This window comes from Sapajus apella, unplaced genomic scaffold (genome assembly GCF_009761245.1).
Source record: "Sapajus apella isolate SASKATOON/1434 unplaced genomic scaffold, GSC_monkey_1.0 scaffold21, whole genome shotgun sequence".
Classification (NCBI taxonomy): domain Eukaryota; kingdom Metazoa; phylum Chordata; class Mammalia; order Primates; family Cebidae; genus Sapajus; species Sapajus apella.
This window is the reverse complement of record NW_022436961.1, coordinates 22,478,599-22,492,063: the sequence shown is the minus strand read 5'-3', so window position 1 is coordinate 22,492,063 and position 13,465 is coordinate 22,478,599. Positions and strand designations below refer to the sequence as shown.

Genomic DNA, 13,465 nt, shown 5'->3' with positions numbered 1-13,465 from the left:
CTGGGCGACAGAGTGAGACCCCGTCTCAAAAGAAGAAAAAAAAATGCATGAACTACTGTAGTCAACTTAATTTGCCATAAGTGACTTGACGTTTCAAGTAGCACAATGATTTTATATAAAACCTTAAATAGCACCAATGACGTGCGCTTTCTTACCTTTGTCAAGGAATTCTAGGGAATACAGCAACTCCCAGCTCTCCCTGGCCCATTTAAAGCTTTCTAACACTTCAACGGAGTTAGCGAGTTCAGCTTTATTAACAACAATGTGACGATTTCTTCCTTTTGCTGAACAGTCTTCATCGTCTGAACTCTGCTTAAAGAATGTGGAGAACGTGGTTAATTCAGTTATAAATATAGTCCTATATGGAAACATTATTGCTGCCAGCTTTGCCCATTACATGAATTTCATATCAAAGGATACCACATACATAGTATTTTTTTGAATTTAACAATTTAGCTTTGAAAATTAAGATATATTTTTTGTCTTTATACTCTCACACATTTCCATTTTTACTTTTAAAATGGAGTGAATTTCTTTTCTGATGCTAAATTCTTATGTTTGCTTGTGGTGGTTTTGGAGCAAAGTTTAAAAAATATCAGTTTTATGAAAGTCAAAATTTAGATTTTTTACATTGACAGATACAACTTAAACAGCACCTGTTCATAGTTTACTTTTTTTTCTAATATGTGACATAATTTAACTGGCTTCCAAATAATGGTTTGGCATGTCCTAGGATAAAATTAAAGCCTGAGGCCAGGGTGCAGTGGCTCACGCCTATAATCCCAGCACTTTGGGAGGCCAAGGAGGATAGATCATTTGAAACCAGGAGGAGTTCAAGGTCAGCCTGGCCAACATGGCGAAACCCCATCTCCACTAAAAATACAGTTAGGCCAGGCGTGGTGGCTCAAACCTGCAATCCCAGCACATTGGGGAGGCCGAGGTGGGTGGATCACGAGGTCAGAAGATCGAGACCATCCTGGCTAACACAGTAAAACCCCATCTCTACTAAAAATACATAAAATTAGACAGGTGTGGTGGCACACGCCTGTAGTCCTAGCTACTTGGGAGCAAAGTTTAAAAAATATCAGTTTTATAAAAGTCAACCTTGGGAGGTTGAGGGAGGAGAATCGCTTGAACCCAGGAGGCAGAGGTTGCAGTGAGCCAAGACTGCACCACTGTACTCCAACCTGGGTGACAAAGTGAGACTCTGTCTCAAAAAAAAAATAATAAGAATAATACAAAGTTAGCTGGGCATGGTGGTGCGTGCCTGTAATCCCAGCTACTCAGGAGGCTAAGGCACAAGAATCACTTGAACCCAGGAAGCAGGGGTTGCAGTGAGCAGAGATCGCACCACTGCACTCTAGCCTGGGTGACAGAGTGAGACTCTGTCTCAGCAACAAAAAAATTAAGGCCTGCGTCATCTAAGAAATAATGTCAAAGAATAACTGTTAGTTATCTTTGGTTCACTGCGTATGACTTCCTTGCACTGGTCATCCCTCTCTAGCTCTCCTCCCCCAGTGCAAGGTCCTGGTCAGAAATTACTTTTGTCTGCACTTACCTAGTAATGCCTTCTGTATTTTACAATACAGATTTCTCGGGCTTCTTGTATCTTTGTGCAAACTTTTCCCTCTCAACAAAATCTACCCCCAATTACAACTGACAAAATCCTTCATCTTTCAGCACTGATTTCAAGTGTTGACTTCCTTCATGAAATATTTTTTGCATCTCCCCATAGGCTGTTCCTGCTGCCCTAAATGCTTCAGAGCTTTCCATTCTGAGGGAAGCACCCTGTACTGCACCCGGCTCTAGATGTCTGATGCAATTTTGGTTTTGTTCTTTAAATTGAATCAATGCCATTCGGTCAAAACATGTATAAGGAACTTATGGCATGGGTTCGTAGCCTCATTGCTGACCTTTTGGGTGGTCCTGTGCTGTGTGAGTGGCTCAGCAGCATCCCTGCCCCCTCCCCACCAGATGCTAACAGCAGACCCTCCCCACCAAGCTGTGACAACCAAAAAGGCCTCCAGACATTGCCAAATGTCCCCTGAAGGGTAAATCACCTCCAATGGAGAACCACTGACTTAGTGATTATTAATATATAGTATAATTTTAAAACCTAAGGTTTATCGATTCACCTCCAAAGCCATATTTTACAAAGATTCATCTCTAGCAAACTGTCCCATCCAATCTGTTAATAATTATATTTGAAAGCACTGGCCAGGCATGGTGGCTCATGCCTGTAATCCCAGCACTTTGGGAGGCTCAGGCGGGTGGATCATGAGGTTAGGAGTTCAAGACCAGCCTGGCCAACATGGTGAAACTCCATCTCTACTAAAAACACAAAAATCAGCTAGGCGTGATGGCAGGTGCTGGTAGTCCCAGCTACTCAGGAGGCTGAGGCAGGAGAATTGCTTGAACCCAGGAGGTGGAGGTTGCAGTGAGTTGAGATCATGCCATTGCACTCCAACCTGGGCGACAGGGCAAGACTCCATCTCAAAAAACTAAATAAATAAATAAATAAGAAAGAAAGAAAGCATTACCATGGTTTTTTCTCTTCCTTCAGCTAGTTTCCTTTTTTTATGGATGTGTTTGTTACGGTCAATTTCTACATCACCATACACGTTCGATACATCTTCAAGAAGAACAAGCGGAACTTGGTTTGGGGCATTAGGACCTAAGGATGGGGAAAAACACCAACACTTAAAAATGCAGCAAGGAAAGGAATACTTAAAATAAGAGAGAAGCTTACTCAACTGTCATGAGAAAGTCATGAAAAATATGTTCAGTGTGATCTCAATTAGGTAAACAAACAAGTAGATGCACATAGAAAAAGAAGACCATACAGATATATACCAAATTGTTAAAGACTCTCTGTCAGTGGTGGAATACAAGTGACAGTTCCTTCTTTGTATTTGTTATATATCTGCAAATTGTTTACAATGATCATGAATCATTAAAGTACCATAAAAAGACTACCAAATTATACTTACATTATGGTTACAGATTCCAAACAAAATATAAATATATGTAACATTATAAGGCAATACATAAAAACGACAGTTGTATTATTCTGGAAGAATTATGGGTGATTCCATTCTCTTATTTCTGTTTTTCAAATTTTCTACAGTGTATTTATGCATACACTCTAGATATACAAAATGTATATTTTAAATCTTTGCCTATTGTGATGTCTTCATGAAATCTACTTAAATATGTTTTTATATCTGCTGGCTTTTTGTTTTGTTTTGTTTTGTTTTGTTTGAGATGGAGTCTTGCTCTGTCACCCAGGCTGGAGTGCAGGGTGCAATCTCAGCTCACTGCAGCCTTTGCCTCCCAGGTTCCAGCAATTCTCCTGCCTCAGCCTCCCAAGGAGCTGGGATTACAGGTGCCCATCACTATGCCTGGCTAATATTTGTATTTTTAGTAGAGATGGGGTTACACCATACTGGCTAGGCTGGTCTCAAACTCCTGACCTCAAGTGATCTGCCAGCCTTGACCTCCCCAAGTGCTGGGATTACAGGCATAAGCCACCGCGCTCAGCCTGCTGTTACCTTCAAAATAATGGCATCTGATATCTGTATTTAGCTGTGCAGTACCATTACACCCTTTGATATAGAAACTTCTAATGAAAGATACTTACATAGAAACTACCAATTAAGCCAAACTAAACAAAACTAAATTGCCAACTATAAAAAGGACTGGTACTGCCCCACGGTTGTTTGGATCCAACAATAGTGGATAAACACTTTCATCCTCTTCACCATCCCCGCAGTTTTTTTGGACACTCTAAAATTTGTAAACCAACCTTGGAAGAGAGACGGCTGTATGCTGTTGACATACTGGAACGCATTCTTAAAGAAGACCAACATGGTGGAATATACTACTTGGTTTTTATATTTTGCATGTGCTTCACTATCGAAGTTATTCATGTATCTGCAGAGATCCTTCATTCTATGCAAAATTTCTCCATAGCTTCTAAAAAAGAAGGAATGATAAAACTTACTCGATTACTCTGGGCTGGTCAGCAAAAGGTCTAAAGAAAAGCTCTGGTGGTACTGTTACATGTACCAAATGTTGCTCTAGGTATGTGAAATTATTCTTACTGTGCAATATAAATGGCAGCTCTTCCCTTCTGAATTAGGGCAGTGATCAAGATTTCATGACACAAACATGCTAAGTAGCTTCTCTTTTCTCTGAAGTAGCAAGGAGAGGTTCAAACACAACATCGTCTTAAGAGTCCATATTTCAGTTAGAAATCTGGTTTTTTTTTTTTTTTTTTTTCTTTTTTGGGAGACAGGCTCTCACTCTGTTGTCCAGGCTGGAGTACAGTAGCGTGATTTTGGCTCATCGTAGCCTCTGCCTCCTGGGTTCAAGTGATTCTCTCATCTCAGCCTCCTGAGTAGTTGGGACTAAAGGCACAAACCACCACGCCCAGCTAATTTTTTAACTTTTAGTAAAGATGGGGTTTCACCATGTTGGCTGGTTTCAAACTCCTGACCTCAAGTGATCCGCCTTCCTCAGCCTCCCAAAGCACTGGGATTACAGGTATGAGCCATTGTGCCTGGCCAGAAATCTTTTAATAAAATGAAAAACTACCCTCTTTTGCATAAGTATTGAGTGTCACAAAATTTACCCAAAAAGTATACTTACGCATTATACAGTTTTGTTTTTTCTTGTTTTGTTTTTTTGAGACAGAGTCTTGCTCCATCACCCAGGCTGAAGTGCAGTGGCACAATCTCTGTGAACTGCAACTTCTACCTCCCAGATTCAAGCAATTTTCCTGCCTCAGCCTCCTGAGTAGCTGCGATTACAGGTGCATGCCACCACGCCCAGCTAAGTTTTATATTTTTAGCAGAGATGGGGTTTCACCATGTTGGTCAGGCTGGTCTCCAACTGCTGACCTCATGATCTGCCCACCTTGGCCTCCCAAAGTGCTGGGAATGCAGGCGTGAGCCACCGTGCCTGGCCTACACAGTTTTAAAAAGCATGTTTTTGTTTTTATAAAGATCCAAAAACAATAGGTAATTCTGGAAATAAACTATTTATTACCGTCTTCCTTTATCCATTTGCCATTCACATCTCATTCCAACAACATTCAAAATCTTAAACAACCTCTCCCAAGGGTCCACAATCTGGGATGATTTTTCCGTCAGCCCTTCTATTATGTACTTCTGAGAGCTACGTTTGCTAGGTGACATTAAATCAGATGTATCCTGGGCACCTGAGATGTAAGAAAAAAGTAACCTACAATTAACATTATGACTTACTGTTGATGTGGTGCCTGATAAACAAAGTCTGACTCCCCATGCAAATACAGAGAGTACAGAATCCCAACACATTTATGTTTTGCTCAAGGACCCACAACAGGCCACTGGTATAAGCAGGAAGTAACTTCCCCTACTTCATCATGATTCATGTATAATGTTCCATGCAATAACAGTACATCTCAGCCAGAAGATTGTTTTGATCAATGGGTGGCATTGGTTCCAGAAAAGCCTCATCTCTTAACTATAGTATTTTTTTCTAGATAGCAACTTTTGAAACACTCCCAAACCGGTAAGCATCCAGAGGAGAATAATCAGAACATTGAGGGGTTTCTGAATTTGCAATTTCAATATAGCCTATTTAAATAAAAGTACAGGATATTCCTACTTACCTTGATGCTGATTTTCTGTTTGAGTAGACCTAGTGACATAATTGATATAAAATTCAGCTGCTTTGTTCAAGTACTTATATAATAAATTAGCAGGCAATCGAACATCATGGTTGTTAATTATTAGAGGAAGGACATCACAAACTGTTGGAGGAGAAAAAGAAGAAAATAATTAAGTAGGTGGTCTACCCTAAAGTTCCGACAAATACAAAAGCTTTTAGAGTTCATTCGATGTAGTATCTAAAACATATGGGGGGAAAATCCTTTATGACTCATGTATTGAAAATGAGTTGTACAGAGAGACAGGCAGTTAATTCTACAGTGGGTGACGGTCCAGTTCTTCCACTGAATTCAGACGTTTGTTTATTACTGTGCTTCATACCTACATATACAGTTACACATATTCTTTCAGAGGTATCAAATCTTATATAACAAAAGCTTAGAAGTTGTTTAAAATGCTTTCTTTCTTTTTTTTTTTTTAAGACAGAATCTCGCTTTGTTGCCAGGCTGGAGTGCAGTGTGGCAATCTCAGCTCATTGCAAACTCCTCCTCCTGGGTTCAAGCGATTCTCCTGCCTCAGCCTCCTGAGTAGCTAGGACTATAGGCACCTGCCACCACACCCAGCTAATTTTTATATTTTAAGTAGAGATGGGGTTTCACCATGTTGGCCAGGTCTCTATCTCTTGACCTCATGATCTGCCCGCTTCGGCCTCCCAAAGTGCTGGGATTACAGGCATGAGCCACTGTGCCTGGCTAAAATGCTTTCTAAATGAAAAAAAAAAAAAAAAAAAAAAAAAGAACTTAAATGGCATAATACATAGAGCTCCTTTACCTTCCATATATGAGCTTATCCCTGAACCAACACTTACCCCAGCATATTAACTTACCACAGAAGTAATACAGAATACAATTTTACTTACCAAATAATTTTCTAAAGCAGTTCACAGGAGATTCTTGTTCTTCAATAGTTTCAGCCTCTAATAGTGCCTCCCCAAGGCCAACCTATTTCAAAACAAAATTAATCATTTAAATGTGGTACAGTGTAAGTTGTCAGAATTATATGAAGTAATAGGGTATTTTTTGGTTTTACTTATCATAGTTTGTGTATTCAAACTTCTCTGAGAAACAAATAATCACATTTTAAAGACTAGAAAATAAAAGAATGCACTAGCAACACCGCCTAGAAGGCCAAATTCACCTGAATATCTGACCACTCTGTCTTGGTTGCTCTCCTCAGAATTAGCAAAATTCTCATTAACAATTAACAAGAATTAACAAAATGTCTATAGAAATGTAAAGGAAGCACTGGAAGTGGAGTTCAAATGATAATACAGCGGCAGAGATTTTCTAGGAAATAAACTGACTTTATTCTCTACATGAAGGTGTATCAATACAGACAGAACTTATCACATTCAAGGTAGGTTCTCAGGAGTAGCCAGTCACATAGTCTGGTGTGGACTGGACAGAAAGGTCCGAGTTTTGAGGCTACCTTTCCATTACTGATGTCCTAGCATAGTAGATGGTCCCTTACCCAACTCCACCAAGAGGTTGGTATCAAATTCCTTGCGACCACATAGGGATGACCCACAGTAGGAGTGGAAAAGTGTGAAAGATTGCATCACACAGAAGGTAAAAGGTCAGAGTCATGACCAGAAAGTATGCTGGGCTGAACAGCATCCCAAATTCATATCTCCACAGAGCCTCAGAATGTGACCTCATATATATCTAACGTTTTTAAAAAAAATAGTGTCTTTGTAGACATCATTAGTAAAGATGAAGTCATATTGGATTAGGGAGGCCCTCAATCCAATGACTAGTGTCCCTATAAGACAGCTATTTACATACACTTGTAATCTCAGCTACTTGGGAGGCTGAGGCATGAGAATTGCTTGAACCCGGGAGGCAGAGGTTGCAGTGAGCTGAGATCATGCCACTGCACTCCAGCCTGGGCAACAGAGTGAGACTCTGCCTCAAAAACAAACAAACAAACCGAAGGCCATGTAAAGACACAGAAAAGGAAGAGGAGCACGTGATGATGGAGCAGAAATTGGAGGAGTGATGCAGCTACTTGCCAAGGAATGCCAAAGATTGCTGACAACCATCAGAAGCCAGGGAGGGCTAAAGAAAGATTCTTCCCTAGAGCCTTTAGAGGGAACGTGGCTCGGCCAACACCTGCCTTTTAGACTTCTAGCTCCCAGAACTGTGAGAATCTTTCTGTTGTGTTAAGCTACCCAGTCTGTGGTACTTTGTGATGGCAACCCTAGGAGACGAACACAAGCAAGCATGGAAATGATTAACCAGGGCCAGACGCCAGAAAAATGGCATGGGAAAGAATAAGCCACAGAGTTTGAATGAATCAAATGAATGGTTTGAATCCTGACACCTCAATGGCTATGGGAAGTTACTAAAACATGAAATGCTCAGTTTCATCATCTGTAAAGCAGGATACTATTTACTTCAGGGGATTTAGGAAGATAAGAGATACCTAGCACTTACCCATGCCTGCCAATGGCATTCGATAAATATTACAGATGACAGGAAGGGGCAGGAATAGAATGAAGACAGTCTCCATAGGGCAGAAGCACAGGAAAAACGCATCTATTAAAACTATAAACCGTACTCTAAATTCAAAAGCACATTGTAGAATACAACAGAAAAACATAACTTTTTACCGTATAGATTGCAAATAAATAGTACTGTCATAGCTTGGTGATTTTCCTGATAAAACAGCTTCTCCTGGAAACTTATAAAATTTGGTAAAAAAAAAAAAGGTCCTTTTCGCTTTACTAACAAAGAACCTTTTATTTCAGTTCACTCTTATCCAGTGCTCTTCAGCAACTTCCGCTTTGTAGTTCCTTGCCATACCGACAAATCTGTTGATGACCCGTTATATTTTATATTCAGAGAAGGGGAAGAATCAAATCTCACCCCATGCTGCACCACCGTTTCAGGGAAGCGCCTCAAAAGTAGAAGCAACATTTCTGATCGTTCTAACGTGTTGAAGCATTGTTCCGTGACCTTTAGTAACATTTCACACTGGACCCGGCCAGGAAGAGTTTCAAACAAACCTGTACAAAACATATTTCACTTTTAAAAGTTTCATGCGGACAGAAAAGACTGCAGCACAAGTGCTGAGTAAGGCATTTTCATGTACAGAACAGTAAACATACATGTGAAATCACTGGTTAAGTTTCACCTACAACGTGGCAGGCTCTGGGGCTCAACAGTATCAAGCACAGGATGTTTGCTGAATAATGGTGACATATTTGGAGGACTGATCAAATTCAAAAAACAGTGTATGTGAATGGTCACAAGAGTGCCTGCTGCAGGTTGCGATAGAGCGTGTGCTTGTTTAAGTAAATGACCTAAGCATCTACTTGCTATTTTAGGTAGAATCTGAAATCTTTGATTGGCTACAGCAACAAACACAGAGAAGTTTAAAGAGAAAGCTTCTAAATTACTAAAAGCTTCTCTCCTATTTTGCGGAGATCTGGTTAATCTATAGTGGCTATCTGGTTACTGTAAAACCTGTTAAAAATATATGCAATTAATTCCCTGTCTCACTGATAGACCTATATCCTTTAAAGAAGCTTAAGGGGTTCTAAGGAAACAGTCAAGGAACTGAGTGACATTATTACAGACTCTGGTAGAGAAGAATACATACACATGGTTACCAATACCCCAGGTGTGACTTTTGGTGTGTGAAATTACTATCTATGATTTGGTATTCCAGAAATGGTAACTTATACACCATTTTTCTTACTTCTTAAAAATTGGGTTTGTTTGTCCTGTGAATCATTCCTTAAGGCTGATGTAATAATGCTGATTTCTCTCCACACCACCGGCTGGTCTGGGAAACTCACAAACCTATTTTTAAAATAAATACATTAAATTAAAATGTCAAAGGCTATACAGTATCCAAAAGAAAAAAACACTAGCATTTGGTGAAAAAGTTTCCTTTATTCCAAGTGAATGCTTAGATGTGCCAAAACAAACCAAAATAAAAATGTAAAAATAAAAATTATTTGATTTATAAAAATCAGAGTATTCACATAAGTCTTTAGGGGGTTTTATAGGTGAAAAGACAAGTAACCATATTATAGAAAGAACTCCTAAAAGTCAACAAGAATAAAACAAACTATTTGAAAGAAAAAACAGGCAAAGGCAAATTACAGAATACACATAGCCAAAGAGAATAGTTGAAACAATCCTGAATCTTATTAATAGTACGAATAGTACAATCTAAAAAAAATAGCAAGAGACCATTTTCTCCTATCACAGTGGCAAGAACTATAAAGAGACTAGTAAGTCAATGTTGGGAAGGGTATGGGAAAATGTACTCTTTATACACCATTAATGGAAGCGCAGATTGGGATTGCACATTTTAGGGACTAATTTTGTAGCGTATCAAATTTTTAAATTTGCATACCCTTTGACTATGAAAAGGTCTTAGAATCTATTCCACAGAAAAAGGACAAAATATGACTATGAAATTGTTCACACACTGAACATAATTCCAAATAATTTAAAAATATCTATTTAAATGTCTACCAAGAAAAGAGTGGCTATGAAATACTACACAGGCATGAAAAATAATGAAGTAGATCTCTACATATTGATAAGGGAAGGGATCCATTACAGTGGATAAAGAAAGCATGCTGCAGAACAGGGGTAGTATGGTCTCATTTTTGTAACCCCTTTCCCTCCAAAACCTATTTATGTATTATGTATATACATATAGATACACTGCCCACAAAACTTTGGTTGAGTTTAGGAGGCACTTTCCTTTGTATTCTCTGTTACAAGTAGTGTTTGAATTTTTGCAATGAGCACATATTATTTCTAGATTAAATTATGGAACAGAAGTTTTAACAAGGATAAAACGTAAGAATAAAAACTAGACTCTTCTGCAAAAGCCATGTCAGCAATTCATGGCAGACGTGGACTCCTTACTAGGCTTGTTTTAGGTATCGAAGATGTATAGGAACTTGAAGCTCTTCCCCCAACTCCCACTTCTGCAGACAGAAACAAAACCTCATGGAGAGATTCAGTGCAGTAAAAGTGATGTCAAGCATCCCACTCACATGTCGTACAGCAGCCTCCCGGCGGTGGCGGTCCGCTCTGCATTCCGCTCGATGGTGTACATCTCATACTGCAACACACATCAAGCACCCTGGTCACTCACCCCTGCCCGGGCGGCTCCCCGCTCATCCAGCATCACTGGTGGCCCCTCCCGCAGGAAGGGAGGCCCTGAAAGTGAAGCTCCACCTGGTGACACAGCGCCACATACATGGCAGCCTGGCCACTGGGCTTACAGTGTGACCCTGGGGTTCGCTTGCAATCGCTGGCTCCCAGGATTAAGTGGGATAACGTTTCCAAAGTCGCAGGCACTGAACAAACGGCTGCCATTATGCTGAATGAACGAGCGAATGGCCTTTTGCTAGTGGCGATCATATGCTGTCTAGGCCAGGTGGCACGCAGAGCCCCAGGGACCCAAGCAAACCCCAGTCCCTCAAGTGCTGGGAATACGGCTCCAGGAAGGTGTAGGAGCAAGGCCAGGGAGAGGTGGAGGAGCAAGGTGTAGGATGGGAGGAGAGAGAAGGAGTGGGAGGGGAGAAAGGAGGGGGCCGGGCAGGAGGCGGCTGCCCCAAGGCAGGCACAGCTCTGGGCCAGCGCAGCCCGGGAGACCGGAGCAGCGCGCACCTCCCCGCAGGGCCGCCACATGCACGCCCAGGACCTCACCTGAATGTTAAAGTCTGTCGGGTAGAGGCTGCGGGCCGTGATCAGCCACGCCTTGGCTGCCCACAGGTCTTGCGGCACCAACTCCCGGGCTCGCTGCACCAGGAACTCGCAGTCCCCCTGGGCCGACATGACCCGGGCGCTCTCCAGCGGCCAGCCCGAAGCGGCCGGAACGTCCGGCTCTGGACACTCAGCCTCCACCAGCGCCGCCACCACCGCCGCCACCGCTGGGGAGGCTACTGCGCATGTCTGGAGGCGCCCGGAGGCCCGCAAAGTGGATCGGGAAAGCTTTTCCGGGCTTTGCGAGCAGCCTTCTCCCCTCGGCTCCTCGTGATCGCCCCGTCCTCTCCTCTCTGAGAAGCCAAAGCGTTTGAACCGCTACCAGGTGACCTCCAAAATGCGGAGAAGTGGATTTTTATTCCTGCGGGCTGCGGCATGACCCTGGTGAAGTCAGGGAGCATGCGCGGGAGCGGGCAGGCGCTAGGCCACCTAGTCATTTTCATCCAATCTTGGTATTGCAAGGTTTTCCGGGGGCGGGGAGACGGGCGGTCCCCGGCCTGGAAGGCTCGGAAGAAGTTTGCGAGAAACAGCGGAGAGTGTCAGGGAGGCGGCGGGAAGGTCTTTTCTCCCTGGCCGGCCTGAAACACCTTCCCTGGGGGCTGCTGCCTGCGACTTACTCCCCGGCTTCGATTTACGCGAAGACTCCTGGGGCTGGTGGGGGTGATCGTGCAAAGCGTGAGCTCCGCGGTTCCTTCTCTTTCCGAAATCCGTCCGCATTTTGTTACTTTACCTGTATTCACCGGTTTCTCCAACAAACATTTTCTGGGGAATGAAGTACTTGGAAAGCGCTTTGGTGGATGCTGTCCGTGGGAGCTGCGAAGATGACTAAATCCCTGACCCAGCAAGGGTTTAAAATGTTTTATGTGTTGTGGACGTGCAACCCACAGATAACTACGCTGTTATAATTTTCTCCTCTAGCCAGAATCAGTGTCCTTTTCATCAAAACTCCAGGTTCGTTTTCCATCTGAGAGATTAAAAACATCTAAGAGAATCTCCATCGAAGAGATTCTCGTGCCGCAGCCTCCCGAGTAGCAGGGATTACAGGCATCCGCAACGAAGTGCACGCCCGACTTATTTCTGTTTTTTTGGTAGAGACGGGGTTTCACCACGTTGGCCGGGCTGGTCTGGAACTCCTGATTTCAAGTGTTCCTCCTCCCTCCGCCTCCCAAAGTGCTTGGATTACAGGCATGAGCCACCACGCTGGGCTTCAAAAGCACTGTTTAATATCTCCTAATTATGCACAGAACAGCATAACTGTATGATTAGTTTATAGGCCAGGATTACTCTGTGATACAGTTATTTTGGCTTTGTACAATAAAAGAGGGTAGAAAATTGGATTTAAACAGAGCAGGATAATTTTTATCTTATAAAGTGTAGAGCATAAAAGCAGATTGCTAGCTTGAATTTTTAAAATTGTTTCATTGATGTTAACATATGAAGTATAAGAATTTTCAAATGGTAAAAACAACTGATTTGGTCATTAAACTTTCTGGTTTTGGTCTTTACCAAGAATAAAAAAGCAACTCAATGTTCCTGAGCCTAGTATTCTGTGGAATAATAATTGTAAGTTAAATTTTTAAATGTAGGGGCCAAATAAGGGAATTCTGGTTTTGTTTGTTTTTGAGACAGAGTCTCGCTCTGAAATCCAGGCTGACACTGAGTGTGGTAGCTTGATCATGGATCACTGTAGCCTTGACCTCCCAGGATCAAGCCATCCTCCTGTCTCAGCCTCTGGAGTACCTGGGACTACAGGTGTGTGCCACCACATCTGGCTAATTTTTAATTTTTTTGTAGAGTTAGAGCCTCCCTATTTTGCCCAGGCTGATCTTGAACTCCTGGGCTTAAGTGATCCAACTGCTTCAGCCTCCCAAAGTGCTGGGATTACAGGCATGAGCCACCGCACCCAGCCTCTGTATGTATTTTTAGATGCTAACCTTTAGAGGGCCTCTAGATTTTTTGCCAGAATACAGCATAAGGTTTGTGGTTATTTTCTAATCAGCTTCTTGATTTTGA

General features: G+C 42.1%; 1 protein-coding gene across 4 annotated transcripts in view; it reads right to left on the bottom strand.

Annotated features, from left to right (window-relative positions):
* The window catches only part of INTS10 (integrator complex subunit 10), a 33,081-nt gene extending 21,168 nt beyond the window's left edge, over window positions 1-11,913 (bottom strand). For 2 of the 4 annotated variants that reach the window (XM_032288386.1, XM_032288384.1), the window contains exons 1-10: window positions 11,396-11,913; window positions 10,738-10,805; window positions 9,417-9,520; window positions 8,582-8,721; window positions 6,574-6,655; window positions 5,657-5,797; window positions 5,050-5,221; window positions 3,806-3,975; window positions 2,541-2,674; window positions 156-309 (exon numbers count right to left, since the gene is read on the bottom strand). In XM_032288386.1, the coding sequence (XP_032144277.1) occupies window positions 156-309; window positions 2,541-2,674; window positions 3,806-3,975; window positions 5,050-5,221; window positions 5,657-5,797; window positions 6,574-6,655; window positions 8,582-8,721; window positions 9,417-9,520; window positions 10,738-10,805; window positions 11,396-11,524 (1,294 nt within the window). In that variant the 5' untranslated portion in view covers window positions 11,525-11,913. The remainder of the gene's footprint in view (window positions 1-155; window positions 310-2,540; window positions 2,675-3,805; window positions 3,976-5,049; window positions 5,222-5,656; window positions 5,798-6,573; window positions 6,656-8,581; window positions 8,722-9,416; window positions 9,521-10,737; window positions 10,806-11,395) is intronic. The other 2 variants (XM_032288383.1, XM_032288385.1) reach the window with 2 other exon arrangements.
* Window positions 11,914-13,465: the final 1,552 nt, after the last annotated feature.